Genomic DNA, 20,688 nt, shown 5'->3' with positions numbered 1-20,688 from the left:
TTTTATATTCTAGCTTTTCAATATATGTGATCCGAATTTCTAATCCATATGAAACTATAGACTTAGTATTTTGACTTCACAAATATCTAATTTGAACCAGTGCTGCATTTAACATACCACAGTACATGCAAAAATGATGTTTATCTGTGTGTTTTTTTATATTTACTTTTAAATTAACAAGTGGAGTAATGTATAGTTCTAAAATTTGAATTATAATGTACAGTTTGGTACCAAACTTATTGAGATAAATTCATGAAATAGTAGTTCAATAAACTTTTGAATGAGAGTCAACAAATGAGATGACATGGTCTTTCACCTGTGACCTGTATCGAAAGAGTTAATATGCTAGGAATGTCAAAATTAACATCTATAAGAAGATAGTTTTTTGGGGGAAGGAGATAAAAAAACGTTCATTCATTAACTTAAATACACTTGAATAAATACATAATACTGACCTATAGGTTAGAAAAATTGTCACATTGTCAAACTTCATTTTAAGTTTCATTTTCTCACTTGTTCACTTTGTAACATTAACTTTTTCCACACAAATTAGATCAATTCAACAGATCTTGGAAGTGTGAAATTATACGTACTATATCTCTGAAGTTAACATTTTCCTTACCTAAAAATGTATTTCTGATAGATACTCTCCTCTTTACACAGAAAGCTATCTTCCCCGTGCATCTGTATTAGAGTTGCATGCCACTAGCCTTTAGGCAACTCTCACCTAACCTAAACTCACAAGATTTCTTGTGATTTGTGGCACTACATGATAACATCATTATGCAGTAAAACCTCTCTACCAATAGGAAGGTGACACAACCTCTCTGTGTACTATCTCCCTCTATGCTTTTGTACTCATGATATTCATGATGAGGCAAGGAATACTAAGTTGCACCAGAAGTGAGGAAGAAGTGGGTGAAGAGGTATCTATGAGAAGCACATTATCAGGTAAGGAAAATGTTAACTTCCAAGATAATACACACCTCTTCACACATGATGCAGGGGCTCCCTAAGGGTACCACATCTCATCTATTCCAGAATACACACTTCATCCAGAGTATATGGGAGGAAGAGGCAAATAAGCTCCATGTGTCATGGATCAAGAGCTCATACAGCCAATGTGTGCAGTATGGTTGGGGTGCATCCAGACCACATCCAGTGAACACCTCAACTCTACCATCAGACTTATTGGAACTACACCAGCTGCAGGAGGAGGGCATGTTGATTAATAGTGTGTGTTTGGCTCAACTCTATCAGCAGACCTTTGGACCAACACCAGTTGTGGGAGGAGGGTACAGAAGTTCATGTAATAAATTATGTAATATAAAATGTGTAGTAAGTGTTCACCCCAACTCTACCGAACAGACGTAACCACAAGAAAAGGGCATGGTATAGTAGTGTATATTCACCTAGACTCCACTGGACAGATGCAGCATGCAGGAAGACGACACAGTCTTATGATGTGCTCAATTCAACTCTACTGAACGGATGCAGACTACAGGAGGAGAGCACATTAAATTAATAAATTCTTCTGGCATTTGTTGGTATAGAGAAATGATGGGTGACCTGTGCTACACTGACTTTGTCACCACTGCCCCACTTCCCACTGACTGACACCCCATGTAGTAGACTCAGTTGTTAGGTCCAATCAATGAGGGTTCTCTATAGTCCAACACCCCAGTGGCTAGGAACTAGTAAGTGATAAGGGTCTCTTTTGCTCCAGTTGAAGAAAGAGGGGGTGGAAAATTTCATGGTGGAGAGACCAAGAGAAAATGCCCGAATCCACAGTAGTCCTGTTTCAACCAGAAAGGTCTTTTACTGGAGACAGTGCAACAGGTGACCTCATAAACCTATTTTGAAAATCCAGAAGGCACGAGAAAGGGAACCAGGCAGAGCACCCCTGATGCTTGCTGTTTTCATGACAGTCCATGGAATAGGTATGGTATGGATAGGAGAGTGAAGAGATATCATAATATACTACAAGGATATCTCCAGTGGCCTTACAAAACACCCCATCTCAACAGTGGTCATATGTGGAGCCAGGGCAGATGGTATGAGCACTTTCCATTATCTTGACTCAATTTAGAATTTTGGGAAATGAATGTACCTTGAGAGGCACCACCAGCCACCAAGCAGGATCTTGGGAGCAATGCTAGAAAAAAAAAGGGAATGTACTCACCTGACTAAGGATGGTGAGTTGACTAGATGATAGCAAATGGAGGCAGGTGGTAATCCGTATGAGATGAGACAGTTAGATGGTGAAGACAGTGGGCCATGAAGGTGTGAGTAGTAGTCCACATGACTGACTGGAGGATCACATCAAGTTGCCATCAGAAACAAGAGGCAAGGGAATGGGTAAGGTGGCAGATCTGATGAGAAGAAATATGGAACAGTCTCCAATGAAGAGAAGACCAAAAGGAGCAGTTGGCAGACCCAGCCTGCAAGGATAGACAGACACAAGTCCCTGGAAGAAGAATCCAAGGGAATAAAGAGGGGAAGATGAGAACTATGAAATGGTGAAGTATGGGCTAGGTAGCAATGAATGTCATGAACAGGCCACAACAGATAGTCTGGGTCAGATTAATCATAGAAGTGTGAAATGAATGGGAAATAGGAGAAAAAGAAGCAATCACCTTCCCAAGCTGCTGAAGTTTTAGGGAGGAAAGATCGGTCAGGATAAAGTAGAAGATATGAACAATGGAAAAGAGTGCACAAAGAGTCTAGAGCAGTGTTTTTCAACCTTTTTTTTTGCTCGTGGCTCCCTTTTGAGTTTGATTTTTCTCTGTGGGCTCACCTGTCATAGATGCTGTTACTTAGGAAAAAAGTTACTTTATTTCCACACTGTTGATTTAATTATAATATTATTTTTACAATATTGTATTGTTTTTAAATATTTTGTTTATAACATAGTGTTTACTTGTACAAGTAAATAATATTCTGTTAATCACTGAAATTTTATTAAGTATGATCCTTGAAAGTTTTTGAATGTCCGGTTGCAGTGTGGTCAGTGATAAGAGAGGATCACCTCTGTTCACAACATCAAGGCAGCTACGTATTTTTGATAGCAAATAACTTACCTGACTAAAACCAGATTCAACCAGATAAGATGTGGGAAAAGTGATAAAATAGAACTTTGCCTTCTGTAAGAGCTGTGAAAGCTTATTAGCTATTTCACTACTTATCCAAAAATAATGTTTGTCACGTTTGAATCTAGCTTCGGCTGTTGAAGTATTTCATTTGGGCAGTGAAGTTTCGGTGGCCCACTCAATTTACTTTGGCCCCTAATTTTCTGTCATTCACGTGTGGCCCCTTAGAAACATGGTGTGGCCACAGGGGGGGATACGTCTTAAGAGAAAGGTGGTAAAAGGAGCAGGCAGTGTTGGCTCGAAAGGGGCTTGGGTAAGAGCATGCAGGACAACATTAATGTCCCAATCAGACATAAGAACAAAGTGGGGGAGGTTCATGGAGAAGAAGGGACAGGAACAATATGAACAGAACTAGGGAAGAAAACACCTTGTGATATCAGGAAAAGCAAAAGGTGGTAGACAAGGCAGCTTAATAACTGGCAATGGTGGACAGAGTCAACCCTTTGTTGAACAGTCAGGTAAAAAAGGAAGAGAGATGGAGAACATTGGGATGGTAAGTAGAAAGGTGGTGATGGATGGACCAACAAAAAAACATGCCATTTACCCTGGTAGATGAACAGGGTAGACGGACAATAACAATGAGAAAAGAAAAAAGTTTCCCAATAAAAAAAGTCCAGCTCGATGAGCAATGGACCAAACAAATCCCAAATGTCAAGGGACATGATTCCTGGATGGAATAGCAACATGTGAGGTTGAAGAAGAAAGAAGGTGTAGAAGTAAATGGAAGAGGAGGAGAGGCAGACAGTATGAGAAGGAGAGGGAACCAGAGTTTAGCCAACCAAAGATGTGCTACCATGAGGACAAAGATTGCCACAAATCAATGCCAGGACCAATAATAAATTCAGAGGGGAAAGGAGACAAAATGAGAGAAAACATGGAATTGAGAGGTGTGGCAAAGGCATAGATGAGTGGAGTCCCCAGAAGAGAGCACTCTCAGTTGAAAACCTGAGGGTGAAGAGACCATTCCATGGGCATAAGAAAGTCCAGCCAAGAGAACTGGTCTGCACTGAGGCTCACAGTGACTGGTATGTGATGAGCAATGAGGCAAACCCATTGAGGATTGGCCCAATAAAGAAGGTCTAAAGCTTGAAAACAAAGGGTTCTGGATCTGGTTCCCCCTTATGGTTCATGTTGGAGTGAACTATAACCAAATGATTCACCAGGAGGGACAGGAAATGGGAACATGCCTGACATGATGATAAAATTTGAGCACATTGATGTGAAGATTCAACCAGTGGAATAAGCAGTTCCAAAGAAGCCACGGACACAACAAGTGAGAACCTCTCAAGCAGTATGAGAAGGGAAGGCTCTCCTTCTGGTGAAAGAATATTCCAGCACTTGCAGGCAAATAAGAGAAGATTGGACCCAGCTGAGAAAGGAGTTAAAAAAATATTCCCAGGTGCACAAGGTATTGGGATGGGGTAAGAAAGGATTTGGAAGTTTTGACAAGACACTCTAAACAGGCAGCTTCCTGCAGAAGAAGAGAGGTTTGTTTAAGACTCCTTTGCAAATTTTACAGAATAAGCCAATCATCCATGTAATAATAGAATTGTAGACCAGGTCTATGCAGATGGTGCATGAAGGTCCTGACCCTCTGTTGAAGATGTAGAGGGGGCTGATGCAATGCCAAACAGAACAGCCCTAAAATAGAAGATACAATCTCGATGAAAACAATCGAAGGAAATGTCTCGAAGAGTCTGCAATAGGAACAAGAAAAAATGCATCCAAGATGTTGAACTTGGTCATCCACAGTCCAGATGAAAAGGACCAATGAAGGGAAAAGAAATTTCCCATACAAAAATGAAGGGAAGAACAACTATGTAGTGGTCTTCTTAGGGACCATGAAGAAATGAGAGTAAAACCCCAGTGAAGGGCTGTGCACCCTCTCTATGGCCTGTTTGTGCAATACATCTCATAGCACAGCTTCCAGACATTGAAGATAGATGGATTTGAGGGAGGAGGAAAGTGAAACAAGTGTGGAATGAGAGGGGAATGGCAGGAGAATCAGAGGGAAAGACCTTGAGTGAGAACAAGTGTCTCATCTGTCTGTGGATAGTTGTTCCCAAAGATGTGCATACTGCAGCAGATAAGCCCCATGAGATCTGAATCCACTTCATAGTCACAAACGAGTCTGACATCAGGGCAAAGACTTTTGAGCAGTAGGAGAAGGATGGGAAGAGGGGAAGGAAATACTGAAAGTGAGAGGACTAGGACGATACACACGAGTGGAATAAGGAGTTGGGATAGGTGAGTAACCAATTAAGTGAGCAAGGATTGATGCCAGGCAGCTTCCACCCATGATTTAATTGAATCAGGAATACCTCCACAAACAGAAGGGTGAAGATATAGGGCAAAATGGAGGCCCTGTAAAAAGGAGGAGGGAAGACAAACACAGGAAATAAAGGTATCCCTAACCAACAAGTCCCAAATGAGCAGGGAAAGGGCAGAAGTAGTAGTACGGGCCATGATAGAAAGGGGAAGGGAATGGAAATTGCCAGTAAAATTATTTGGGGCTCAGTGAAGTGCCTCAGACATGAGGCACAGAAAGGAAAGGTAAAAAAGCACAGAAAGGATGATTAGGTGAAAATGAAAGAATCAAACACTGGAAAGTAAAACTGACCCCAATGGATCTGCTCCCAAACAAGTGAAAAAGACTCCAAGATCTGTGACTCTAGAAAGGGGAAGTTTGAATGACTGTAGGCAAAATAAAGGAATCAGAAAGTTGAGGGAAATGATGCATAAAATTGCAGGAAGAGAGTTGTTCTAAAAAGGAAGTAGCATCAACACCAATATCAGGAGAAGGGGTAAAAACATAAAATTTGTTAGGGTGAGGGTTAGGAAGGAGGGAATGGGAAGTTTCAAAAGACATGGGATCAAGAAATAGAACAGAACATACCTGAGTGATAAAGGTCCCGATAATGTGAAGAAGTCTAAAAATTCTCTTCAACAAGAAGAGGGGTTCCTAAGGTGTAACCAAGATGAGAAAACAATTGGTCAAAGTCATTTTCCTCATCATATTCCCTCTCAGAACAAGGGAAAGAAATACCAGATGAATGGATGGGCACCAAACCACCCAGCTGCATAATGAAACCCACCACCATAAGTACAATGACCATCATCTCATCCACATTTAGAAACTTGACTAGCATGAGGATATTCCTCACTCACACCAGATCTTGAAGTTACTTGAACTTGAGAGTTCATAACTGGATGAAAGAAAGGAAACAAAATCTCTTGATTACACTGCAAATCTTTATAAATTATGAGCAAAACAAAACATATGTAATACATGCAATGCCAAGGAAAAAGAATGAAGATCACAAGTACAAAAGCATAGAGAAATACAGTTTGTGCTGCCCTCCTATTGGCAGAGGACTTTTACTGCATAATAACATAATTATGCAGTGGCTCAAGTCACGAGAAATCTCGTAAGTTTAGGTGGAAGTTGCCTAAAGGCTAGTGGCATGCAAATCTCTAAGAGAGATGCACAGAGAACATAGCTTTCTGTGTGTAGAGGTGTATATCATCTCAGAATTTACTAAATGTATCTTCACAATATTTGGCAAGCTGTTACTAAACATTACAAATCTATTGAATATCAATTTTTTTGTTGTAAAACTTTAGATCCTATCAATTATTTTCTCTACTGTAATAGATTCGTGAGCGTACAGTGAAACTGTAAGTTAAAAAATATGAAATAAAATGAATAATACCTTTTTTCTTCTTCTCTGAATGCCACCAATCTTAAATTTAATGACCTTCACAATTTCCAACTGTTGTTAACTTATCACACCTATTTTCTTTTAATTTTACTGTTTTACTTCTTGACTTTTTCTGGGAAAGTTGTTTTTTACTCTGTGAAAAGCAATAAGTCACAGCAGAAAGGGAGGAATCAAAGCCAAACACATCATGTGACACAGAACAGTGAATATTGTTTTTCTTATATATTTCCTTTTGAAATTAAAGCTTACATAATATTAACACTTGAATTACAAACTGGTTTGATGACAAACTTATTGACATACATCAATAACACAGCTGTTTCATTAAATTTTAAATACACCTCAGTAAAAAGTTGTGAAAAACATATTTTGACCCAATCCTACTTTGAGTTAATACATAAATTACCAAATTTTTCCTATCTCAAGCAGCCAAGTATAAATTAAAAGATAATCAAATCTTTTATATGTAATTGTCATACTTTCCTAAATGCAAATCAATACACATAAATATCAGAATATCACTGTGAAAAAAGAAACTTAAGATGAAACTCAATTTCTTGAAATAATAGAAATATAAATATTACCATGAGCATTTTCACACTCATTTTCTTCTTCAAAATCATCTTCTTCAGATTCTTCATCTTCCTCATCATCCGAGTCATTTTCTGATTCTGATTCAGCAGTACTGTTGACATTTTCATCTGAGTCCTCAGACGCTACTGATTCTTCTGTATCACAGTTTTGTCTTTTTTTTGCAATATGACTATCATCATCATTATCCGATTCCTCAAGAACTCGAGTTTTCTTTTTTCTAACTAGGGCCAAGTCTTCATTACTATGACCACTAGAAAAATTGCCATTCTCAAGTCCATCATCATCTAACTCTGAGTCATCTCTTATTAACCTTCTCTTGCGATTATTGTTTTGTCCATTTTTGCCACAATTTTCATTAAAGTCTTCATCTGAACTCATTATGATTTTTTTTAAACCAAATGCAGTGTGTCAAACACTATAACTTTCATCTCTGTCTTCAGCTCTTACATACACTATAAAAGAAAATATCAAATGTGAAGCATACTTCAAGTCAAATCTACAAAACCAACTAAACACAATCTTTAAATTTAGTACCTAATATAGAAAATTAGACATTTAATTTTAATGTGTAATGGAAAATGTTGATCACAATACAATTAGCTTATAAATTGTATTCTTAGCCTAAATCAAATAAACTAAAAGACTAATAACAAAAATTACAATTAGACTATAAAAAAAGCCAAAGTTCCTACTTAAAGCTTAAAAATATATACCATGCTCTTAACATTGTTTAGAATGCATTTGTATATTGCTTTGAGTTTAAAGGGAATACAACTAGTCAACAGGACCCACCTATGAATCGAGACAATTTATTGAATATTGGAATCTAACTGTTACTTTTATTGTACATCCAAAGCCCCAATTTGCAGGGCATGATTTGGGTAAAGTAACATGGTGCAAACTATGAATCCTGGGATCTATAGTCTGGTATGCTAACCAACAGACCATGCTCATCACCAATTATCGCCAACCTGCTTCTTATGTTATCACAGCGATTTGTTATAGATATCTATAATATCGCTGACGATAACTAACTTTCACACAATTCTTACTTGTTCCCAATTCACCCTACAAGAAGAACTGCCTTCCAAAAGTGATTGGGTTATCAGGTTTCTTATTTTGTGGAAATTAGGTAGTCATAAGCTTAGTAAACACTTTTTCACAGCTCAGTTCTAAAAACTAATACAATGGGTTGAGTAAGTTATATCAAAAGATTCTGAATATGCAAATAAGAACCACAACCAATATAAAGCTGTGGTGGAACAGCATGAATGAAAAATAAATTTTGATACTGGTTGATGTTTCATAGGTAGTGTGTTGCCACCAAAACTTGAACATTTTGGAAAGGGTATGTAACAGTCCTTTCTGACACAAAATAGTTGTTTCTAAAATCATAATGATATATTAAGATTAAGCACTTAAGATTTCCAAAATGGGAATATCCCTTGTATTTAATGGCATTGGAAAACAAAGAAATATGAATCAACAAAACCCATACAGTAAGTTATAATCTAGCTGGAAACAATTATTATTTCCTTCAAACTTCTCACAATGACAAGTGAGATGTATATTTTAGCCAAATAATAAATGTAGGTGGTGCTTAATTATGCCACAGTCAGTTTTTTTCTTTCATTCACTGTTATTAACTGTTAGACTTGGGGTGAAGCTAACATCTGCATTATGATGAAAACTGACATGGCTCTAGATAAAAGTTCTGGATTAGCACCACATACTCTTTATACTGGCCATATGAACACAGACTAATCTCAATGATAAGAGGTATTTCTTAGAGTGCATACTGACAAATGTTCTTGTGTGAAAAATACCTCTTAGATATAAATTTGGTGCATGAAATACCCACTCTTGGGTTATTGAGAACCACTGAATGTATACAAAATTTTTAAATGTAACTCACAAAGACTATACACGAAGAACCAACCAGATAAAATCCACAACTGAAGTATGTCTAAGGTATATTCTTATAAGCACACATCAGTGAACAAATTTAATGGTCATAAAAGATAACCAAAGATTCTGTCAGACAACCAACTGTTATAAAATTTAGTAATCAAGGTTGTCCTTTGGATAACTAAATTATTTAAGAGTTCAAAGATGTACATACTCTCATGTACAAGTATTTCAGCACTGAATCAGGGAGATGCAATGGAACACAAGCAACGTGAGAACAACGAATAATCAACCAAGAGATAATTCCTGTGATATTTTCATTTTCATGTTTGTAGTGAACAGTTCTGCCAGCTCAGTTAAACTTCTAAATATACAGGCACAATGGTTTTCATTTCTGAGGCACTTGTTGCACACCATGGAAGAAATCTCCATTAATAACATTCAAATTGCAATGTTCTGTGTATGATAGTTCAACCAATCACAATTGACAATTGCTTGCTTACTGTGATAGTTTTCTTGGGTGGAAATTGATGGTTTCATTGGAAGGGTAAAAAAATTATCAGTCTTTCAGTTGAAATACGTTGATATGGCTGCTGAGAACTGTCTCCAGTATTGAAATAAAACAAATAAGTGAACTTTTTGGGTGCATAGAAAATTGAGTTTGTTCAGGCACAAAATAATTGCTACTGTGGAAAATCTGTTCATGTTACAGTAGTGACTAAAGAAAAACTTGTGTTAATCCCTGTACTATAATTGCATGATAGGTAAGGATGCAACATGCATGAAAATATAAAAGAACAATACAACAGTTACTTGCAGGCTTTTTCACACACAAATAAAGTTCTTTTCACTGCATACAGTAAGCATAATATATCTATGTTGGAGTATTGCTTACGATAGTAGGAAAGTAAATTCTCTGAACACTTGGTACACAACATTCAGCAAGTTACTGTGTTATTTTTATGGGGTTCTGGTAGTGATCCTGCTATCGTATCCCACCATTTTACCAGACCTGATTTGTTTATGGCAATTATTCAAACTGTCCAAACAAAACAGATAATTTGTATCAATGTTTTTGTTGTTTTTTTTCACGGAATGTTGATGAGTGTTTTACAGTATTTCCAAGGTGTAGGCCTAAGTTATTTGATGAGGCATGAATGAATACACAATATTGTGTCGAGGATGTCACGGTGTTGATCTCAATAGAGTACTTGATATAACCTTTTAATTATGTTTGTGTGCGTGTGTGTGTGCATGTACCCTAACATTACTGTGAGCCTTCTTTTTAACTTATGGAAGGACAACCTTTATTTATGCTGGACAACTTAAGACTGGTTAATGGATGTCCTTTGGACAACTTTCAAAACATCTTAAATTTGTTCACTGCACATGATTGACAATTTTCAGTTGATAATTATCCATCAATCACAAAAACATTTTAAATACAGTTAACATTGAAAATTGCATTTCCACAGAAAATTCTCTCCCCCTGTAAAGTACATGTTGGTCTACAAATCTATCATGCTTTATAAAACCTAAACATGATCTTCATCAACTTTTGTGGATATCTACAGGCATCTTCACTATTAATCAAACACTCATTCTGGGACTGCATCAATTATCAGAAGGCATTAAGTCTGGACAGGTAGTTGTATCTATAGTAAAAGATCCACACAGCCAATCTGGTAGTTTAGTAAGACAATCTTCAGTACCCAACAAATACAAAGTGCAAAATTAGGTTGTGTTTTTAATTTTATTGGAAGAAACATGGGCTGATAATATTATAAGCTTCCAAATGTAGAAAAAAAAAGAACTTCAAAATTTTCCAAGTGTTTGAGTTAGAAATAAGAGGAATGGTAGGTTTTTTCACTGTAAAATATCACAGTAAGAATTAATTCTCATTGTACTCCTGAATTGTGCATGGATTCTTATTTCCACAAAATTTACAGCAAAGTCTGCTATCTGTTTACACAGATGGAATATTGCCTCATTAAACATTATGATCCAAATAAAAGTTGATCATTATGATAAATATCCACTGAGGAACACAGTACTCCTAATGGATTTACTTTCATAGCTCTCTTTGAGCAGATGTTGCACTGTCAGAATTTTGTAAGCATGAAATAACAGATATGTCTGACTGTGGCCCATGGTTCAACAGCCATCCTCATAGACCCTTCTTGCCACTGATGAAAGGCTTATGTTACTGAGGTGCCACACTTGAATTCTGTGTACCATAAAACAGTCTGTACTTTTCTATTTACCTGTTACCAGTTTGGCAATATCTGTTGAAAAAAATTCTCTCTCTCTTGATTTTGGCCAACATACATCTACTATGCAATTTTCTTTGTTCACCTGGAAGATATTACATTTTACAATGTGTACAACTATATGTAAACACCATGTTCATTTAAGTACCCAGTATATAATAGTGATAATTTTTAAGAGATGGGATGGACTGGCTCTTAGTACAAATAATGAACTCCAACCTAATTGGACTAGAGATAAAAAAAAATGGTAGTCAAGAGGTTGAACTTACATGGGTTACAAAACTGAGTTTCAATAGTAAAAAGTTTATAAAGGTCAATTGTTATAATTCATCTGATCAAAAAGATGAGATCAATAAGAAACTGTATGAGATCAGGGTTGTTACTAATACGGAAACTGATGCAGAAACTATGGGAGATTATAATTTTATACACACTGAAAGGGAGTTCAAGGAATAAAGTACCGAGGAAAGAAGATGTCTTACAGTAATTCAGGATGAATTTCAATACCAAATGGTCAGAGAGCCAACTAGGGAAGATACCATTTTAGATTTATTATTAACCATCAATAAGGATATGGTTACAAGAGTGTGAGGAAGCATTTTGGGAAGAGCAAAATTTTGGCAGGTCCAGAAGACAAAATGCGGGGTCTACATAAAACAAATGATGACAGTATTGAATAAATAATATATATATATTCAGAAATCTAATGTGTTTAATTTTTATTTGATTTTCTTTCCAAACCTTAAAACACCAGTATTAATTAACTTCAAACTCAATAAGTAGTTACCTTTAACAATGAAAATTGTATCTCATGGCCACAGTTGTTTATAATTATTCTTCTAGAATGACAAATAAACACTTGTAGATGACTTGCTGACTTCAAAAATATCAAAGGTAAACAGCAATTGATGGACTTTTATCAGGGTTTTACTTCATTAGCCTAGAGCAAAAAGGATATAAAAATTGACAGAAACAATACATGCGCAACAATATTATGTAAGTGTGGACGAGTTTTGAACAAATATCTAACCAAAAAGAGTGTTTAACTTTTAAATTTTTTACCAAACCTTAAAACATTAGTATTTAATATTGGACTTTAAAACTGTATGGTTACCAAGACATTTCTTCCATTTTGGGGACTAACTATTCCCAAAGAAATATGTGCATCCAGTGTTCTTTGAACATTTAGTCTAGAAAAGTTGTTATATTTTGCATCCTTGGTCAATCTACATTCACTATCATTTCTCCTTTAGTTTGGTCTATATTTAGGCACAAAACCAAATTTAACTAAACTCAGGACCATAATTGTTCATAATAATTTTTCTGGACCAACTTGTAAATACTGGTAGATGATTTATTGACAATAGTTTACTTCAAAATCATTCAAAAATATAGAAAATGTCAAATGAAATAAAAAGCAGTTGACTATTATGAAGGTTGACTATCAGTGCCAAGGGAGATAAACACAGATGGAAACTACACATATGCAACAATTCTGAGTAAATGTAGAGGTGTAACAATTTACATTTTTACCATAAACTGACAAAGGAATAAACAATGAATGTTACAAATTATACTGAAATTTAGGGTAATGGAAATACAAAGAAGACAGAATCTACTGACTATTACAAATGGGTATAATTACCATTATTTTTCAAAGGGTTGACAGACTTATGACTGAGAAAATGTGTTGTTCCAATAAGTATGTCAGGGATCTCAGAATTGCACTATTTTCAGCCCCTGTCATTGAATAATTAGGTTTCAGGCTTTGCTACATATTGAAACAGACTAGACTTTCCACAGAGTTGTAAAGGAGGTCAAAGATCAAATATGTTAGCCTTTCTTTTTTCATTTTATGTAAATCAACAAACAAATACACAAGCACCTGATAATTAGGATTACTAACATTATCCTATTTTTAGAAAGAATAGTAAGTGTTGCCCTAAAAATTATATGCCAACTAGTCATACTTATGAAGTGGGAAAAAAATTGTAGTCTTGTAAGCTTTACAAAATCATTCAGTGAAATGAGATGTCATAAAAGAAATCCAATCTTGCCTTACTAATTTGTTAACTTTTTACGAGGATGATGTTTGTTATTTGGAGGATGGAAGGGGTATGAACTTAATGTACTTTGAAAAGTTACCACACAAAAGATTAGCAAAGAATATCGCATCAATAACGATTTGTGGGCAAACCATTTAAATGGACTGTAGGATGATTGGATGAGAAAAAGGAAAAAGCTGTTATTCATAAAGTCCTGTCAAACTATACACTTGTTATTAGTGAAGTGCTTCAGGAATCAGTGATTGGGCCTTTGACAAGACTGCAGAAAACTAGCACACATATGCACATTGTACGTCAAAGGATTTAGCTAACAGGTGACGATTTTCCTCAAAAACATTTTTGTTACACACTCACATAAAATTAAGATAACATAAATTACTGAATTCTACTAAATAACAGGCCTTACTAAATAATATTAAGTACTAGAAGTTTGGAAAATAATTTAGTAATTATGCAAAACATCGCCATTGTTTACACACCATTATTTCTTAGAAATGAGAATGTTTTCTAAGTTTTATCATGCTACATTTCCCCATACAATAATGCCCTTTTTTATGAAGCTTTTTGCTGTTCTCTAGCAGATGTACGATTTTTAACATCAAGGTGTCTAATTCAAAAATCTCCAGGACTCACATGTGGTGTGACAAACTAACTATCTCTCAAATGCAATTGTTTTATCTATTAATGTGTATGTGAATTGATAATGCATATTTTCAAATATAAGTTTAAATAAAACAAGTTTTATTTCATTTAAAGTATGGTGTATGTCCCCTTTAATTAGCAAAGTCTGGAAAATTTGTAATTTCTGCTCCAAAGATTTTAGCAAATCTGTAGCCATAATATCGTAACCACCACTAATAAAATATGAAGTAAATATAAATTACTCTTTTTGGCAATCCCTGGTTATCCGGGTCCCTAAATTTATCAAGAGCCTGACCTCATCATTAGAGTACATGATTAAGAACCACTATTTCTCATTCTTAGGTGGTAAAAAACAGATAACTAACTTCCATCTTGAAAATATTCATTATTAATCATAATTATTATTGATGTGGCACAACATACCATTCTGAAATGTGTTCTAGTAGTGTATCAAATGTCTCGTGCTTCTTTTTGCCGTGGTATTAGCTCCACATGAACTCATCAAGGTAAGGTGGCAAAAGAGCATTACTGGTGCCCGACACAGATTTTAACTTCGACATGCAGTTTTTCCAAAAAGATTCAATATGGTTAGTGTGTGCACTCCTGTTACAAGGGCAGTCAGCAAAATTAATAAGTATGACTAATGCAGTCATTGGACTTTGCCTTATTCATGTGTGTGTGAATGAATGCAGTCATGTTCTGAGTAATTGAGCGAAGAAGTCGTTCATGAATATCTTGTTAGTATGTGTGCAGTCATGTTATCGGTAATTTTATAACATTATTAAATGGGACCCAGATAACTAGGGATTGCCCTCTTTTTTTTCTTTCTAGACTGATTTCAGGTTATAACAGAAAATTACAAAACTGATCCTAAACAGCCTTAGGTTTATATAACAGTTTACATCTGTTTTTATTTCATTTTACTGTTTTATTTCCTACAACTGTATCTAACTACTGAACATATAACAGAGCTATCAACATCAAGCAAGCAAATAGCTCACTTAATGGTAAAATACAGTAGTGAACTATATAACGCACATGCATTCCTCACTGAGAATTTTTTATTTAATTATTTTCATTTATATTTCCTTATCTAGCCTAATAAGTTTTAAAATTTTACAATTTAATTACTTTTACAACAATGAATAAAAATATACAATGAAAACAAGAAATTTAGTACTTATGTATTGGACTTGCAATTTTTTTACAGTTGAAGACTGAATATTGATAAAAGTTAACCCTAACTTTTCCTAGGATCATTGTTAGTATTTCACCGAGTTTTTATTATTACAAATAATCAGTTTAGAACACAAAATAATAACACACACACAGCATACAATGTCCTATAACTATTATAATTTAACTGGCTTTCTAACTAAAGTATAAGTGTGTTAAAATAATTTCCTTAGCTGGTCAAACTGAACTCAACAACAGAAACTTTGAATCTGTAAATCAAATAAGTCAAAAACTGTCATGAGAACAAACTAGAATTATATAGAAATCAATAAATTAAAATATTGTCTTTCTGTTTGTTATAAATAATGCAAAAGCAAATGCTAGAGAGAATTAGAGAGATTTTTTAAAGACAGTATGTGATAAGAAGGCAAAGGATGTAGGTTGGACTTTCTGGTCTATATCTAAGTAAAACAAGTTTATCACAGGTAATGAAGTCACATCTCAGCAAAATCTATAAAACAAGTCTGTAATTTGCATTAAAACTCGGAAACTCAAATGCAGTGGAAAAATTAGCTAATGTGTGCTATTTGGAGCAAACAAGTGTCACATGACAGAGAAAAGTGAAGACTGAGAATTTCTTTAAATATTTCCTTTTGAAATTACAAACCTAAAACTTTTATTTAAAATTTTACTCATCAATTACACTTTGATGCCAAGTTTATTGACATGTATTAATAATAAAATAGCTTAATTTTGAATATAACTCTGTAAAAATCTCATTACATGCATACTTTTACCTACTCATAATCAGAGGGATTAATCAAAATTCTGATTAAATCAGTTGTCACGAAAATAATCAACTAATCAAGATTAGTGGTTCTCATAATTAATGTTTTTGATTATTCCATCAATCGATCAACCAAAATTACTATTAAATTAACTGTCACAAAAATAATCAAAAATTAGAGTTTCTAATGCTTTCAACTATCAAAGTCATTGAAAAATTGCAAACAAACTTGCTCACCCTGTCTTTATTATGGATAAGCTACAAAGACTATCTGCCACTGTCACTAATTTTGAACTGCTGACTAGAGGGAAAGCAACTACTGGCAACATTGGTTATTCATGTCATATATATAGAAGTGTATATGAGGGAGCATTTCCAAAAATGGAAAGAGGTGGGCAGGATGCCACTGTGTTTTATTTGTTACATGAGCATAATCTTAGCAAATTGAAAAAAATAAAAGGCTCTTATTTTATATACTAGCTTGACAATATCTGTAATTTGAGTTCATAATTTGTACAAAACTACAGACTTAGTATTTTGACATCACAAACATCTAATTTCAACCACTGCTGCATTTAACGTACCATGTGACACACAAAAATTGATGTTTAACTCTGTTTTTTAATATTTACTTTTAAATTAAGAAGTTGAATAAGGTATAATACTAAAATTTGAATTATAATCTACAGTTTGATATCAAACTTATTAACATAAATTCATGAAATAGTAGTTTAATAAAATTTTGAATGCGAGTCAACAAACACAATGACATGGCCTTTCACCCATGACCCATCTGGAAAGGGTTAAATTCTTGAGTACTTCTAACTGTACTGAGAAATTAAGGTACTATAAAAAGACTTGAATTAATTGGTAAGTTGGATAAATACTTGGGTTATCCCAATTTTAATCACACATTAAATACAAATAATAACTTACAAAAAGTGTTTTGGAAAGTTACTCATGCCATCAAGGTAGTGCTATGTTGCTAGGAGTAAAGTTAACACAAACTTAGTAATTACTAGATCTGAGCAATTAATTCAATTACCTATAAGAATAGTGTCACATAAATTGATTAATTGCAATTATGATTTAATCAATTCACATCATGAAAATAATCAAGTAATCAAAATCAGTGTTTCAAGTTATTATTTTTTTCAATTATTCCACATATTCAAGTAATAATAATGTTTCCAGTCTACAAAGATATTTACACTACAGTGTGCAGTCTACACAGACACTATCATCACCACTGTTTTTTAAAACTTTTGTTTATTTGCAATTGGTGCCAGTTATCATAAATAATGCTTTTAAACTAATAAAGTACAAATACCATTACATAACATTTTGGGGGCAAATATAATTGAAATGAAATAAATTTCAACAATCAAAACCAGCAAAATTATAACCTAAATTTAAGGTACTCTTTTGGAACACACAAATTATTATTATTTGCTGAAAAAAAACATGGATAGGTATAAATTATTAGGCAAGATATTATTGTTTAGTGAATCATTAAAATGGTGATTATGACGCTATCTGTGTAGACTGCATGCCATAGTCGCACTGATTAAAGTCTGGATTCACTTTGGTGTAAAAGGAAATGAAAAAGGAGCTCCAATCTTAGAAGAGATGGAGAGGCCAATTTGTCAACACTGTAACAAAGCCGTCTCGGCTAAGTGCTCCAATACTACAAATCTGTTTTCTCACCTAGACAACTATCTGAAAGTCTATTCAGAGGTGGTGCCAAGTACTAGCAAGGGTACAAAGAATCAGCCTACACTGTTGCAAGTTATGGAAAAAGGAAACAAGTATGATTCTGATTCCAAGTGAGCCAAAGAACTACACTGCACCATTGCTTGCTTCCTTGCTAACTACGTTTTCATTTCATACAATAGAAAAGCCTGACTTTAAGAAAATGGTGAGCATTTTTGATTCAAAACATTCATTGCCATCAAGAAATTACTTTTCTGGAAAGCAAATTCCTAAGTTATATAATGAAATGAAATAGAGTGTTGTAAAGCCAGCTGTTCACAGTGCCACTTTTTATGCAGCTGTTACAGATCTATGGATGGGATACTCACGAATTCCATACATGAGTATTGCCATACATTTTATACATCCAAAGTGGCAAATGAAGTGTTTTGTCTTGATACAATACCTGTTCAAAACCACATTGGCCAGAACCTGGCTGATGCAAGAAGTATTATTCAATTGGGATCTTTGATATGAAAAGTTGAGTTGCACAACAACTGATAATGAATCAAATTGTGTATCAGCATTTAAGATTCTTCAGTGTATTAGGATAAGTTGTTTAGGCTATAACCTAGATCTCTTGTCAACAAAGCACTTCAGAGTTTAACATGCTATTACCCGATTCCATTCTTTAGTAGCAGTTTTTAAAGGTGCTGGGAAAAAACAGAGATCTACATCTCAACCACAAATATAGCTAGGCCTCCAGCAGCATAAACTAATCTTAGATACTGTCACAAGATGGAGATCCACTTACTAAATAATCGATCAAATCTTAGAACAGAAAGCTATTTGACTGTATTGGCTGAAGATCACAAAAACTGGCACTATATACTTACAGATCATCAAATTGCAATCTTGGAGACAGTAGCTTCTGTATTACATCCTTTGTCAATATTTACTGATGCTCTTTCTTGTGAGAATCACATATTTTCAGCTGTGCATCCTTTATTCAAGCATATTTTGGAAGAAATTCCAGCTGTTGGTGTAAAAGATTGCACCATGAGTAAGGAAATGAAAGAGACCACAGCAGACCTTGACAAGTTTGCACTCCAGATTTAAAACAAATTACTTGGCTAACAAAAAGCATGTTCAATCTCAGCTTTTAAATGAAGCTGCTTGCATTGCTGAGAAAATTGTTAGAAAGGTACCCCCCCCCCCACAGTTCATCATAGCTTTATAACATAGTAAAGGTTTCCAACACATCCTTAGCATTACTTTCACAAGATAACTACTGAAGGTATTTGTTACCCTTTTCCATTTATTAACCTCTTGAGTCCAACAAAACATTTTCACATGCAGTATTAGCAGTTACATCAAATGTTTATGATGTATTTAATATTTGTTAGTTCTTTTTTGTATGCAAGTGGTACTAATCTTCTTGATCCTTTAAAATTATAAATACTACTTCTGCCACTCAAGTTTAATTATCATGAATGAGACTAGTATAACAAAACACATTACTTTTTAGCATTTAATCAGGTTTCTTTTAGTTTTAGTACTAAACCATGGGAAACTGTTCCATTTTACTCAATAGATTAGGTAGAAAATGGTTCCATAGAATTAAAAATACGCCTATTGAGTATTTATAGCACTAGTCATGCATTCCATATATTTAGTTTCTATAGCATATCAGTATCACACAATTTGCACAAGCTTCAGTGCTTAGTCTGAAGAGTTAGAAAACAGTGGATTGCAGAACTAGAAAGTAGAATTCACCTTCTGTATTTCTGTTTTCCTTAACATATATTAACTGTAACTTGTGTAAGTGTCTGTTTTACTGTTACTGGGCCCCTAGTATTTAATAATCACAATGGTACTACCATACTATTACTAGGCCTAGTAGCAGTGCTAATACTGTTACTGTTAGTAACAGTTAAAAGTAGTAGTACTAGTACTAATACCGAGTTTCAAATGTTCTAACAGTAGTAACACGGGAGCATTGACAAATACTGAAAATTTGAAATATTGTTATTAAATTCAAAGTATAAAGTAGATACATATCAAATAGAGTCAAGTTCCTCGATCGATAAAACATGAAAACAAAGAAATAGTTAAAACCTTTGTTACTTAACTTAGTTTTATAAATGTACAATTGTTCAACTTTATTATTTCGGCAAAAACTAAAATTAAAAAAAAAGACTTATCGATATAATTATAAATTAACTTAGCCTAGTCGAGATTTTAAATTGTAGAATCTCAGTTTACCATAAACACAGTGGCTGTCATCCAATACACAAAACTGTGTTTGAGAACTGGGTAAACTTTATTTCATGCTCGTTTTTGTTTCAACGTTCATATTTTTTTCTTCGAACTAAAAATCAGTAAATAGGATTTACTTTCAGTATCATTTCACAAAGTTAGGCTTACCGGTGCAACAACTACTTACAGCACGTATCCCATAATGCAAAAAGACAAGGTCCCGGATAAAGAGACGTCACTGTTTGAAGCGCCATAAGTGATATTTACTTTTAAACTATTAAACAGTTTTTTGTTGTTGTTGTTTTTGTTTCTGACTAAACTTTTTTTCTTATTTAAGAAAATGTGGTGAATTTTTAAGTATTCAAGACTAGTTGCAGTATCCGTCCCTTAAACGGAAGTTATGTAAATTCATCATTAATGAAA

The 20,688-nt window shown here is 34.5% G+C and overlaps 1 protein-coding gene across 3 annotated transcripts in view; it reads right to left on the bottom strand.

The window, feature by feature from the left end:
* The window catches only part of LOC106472430, a 62,675-nt gene extending 42,207 nt beyond the window's left edge, over positions 1–20,468 (bottom strand). Inside the window, exons 1-4 of one of the 3 annotated variants that reach the window (XM_022401005.1) lie at positions 20,272–20,448; positions 18,903–19,042; positions 12,431–12,583; positions 7,456–7,917 (exon numbers count right to left, since the gene is read on the bottom strand). In XM_022401005.1, coding sequence (XP_022256713.1) covers positions 7,456–7,843 — 388 coding nt within the window. In that variant the 5' untranslated portion in view covers positions 7,844–7,917; positions 12,431–12,583; positions 18,903–19,042; positions 20,272–20,448. Of the gene's footprint in view, positions 1–7,455; positions 7,918–12,430; positions 12,584–18,902; positions 19,043–20,271 lie in introns of all 3 variants that reach the window. The other 2 variants (XM_022401003.1, XM_022401004.1) reach the window with 2 other exon arrangements.
* Positions 20,469–20,688: the final 220 nt, after the last annotated feature.

Source organism: Limulus polyphemus, unplaced genomic scaffold (genome assembly GCF_000517525.1).
Source record: "Limulus polyphemus unplaced genomic scaffold, Limulus_polyphemus-2.1.2 Scaffold5330, whole genome shotgun sequence".
In the NCBI taxonomy this organism is placed as follows: Eukaryota; Metazoa; Arthropoda; class Merostomata; order Xiphosura; family Limulidae; genus Limulus; species Limulus polyphemus.
The sequence above is the reverse complement of the archived record's forward strand: the minus strand, read 5'-3'. Positions and strand labels throughout refer to the sequence as shown.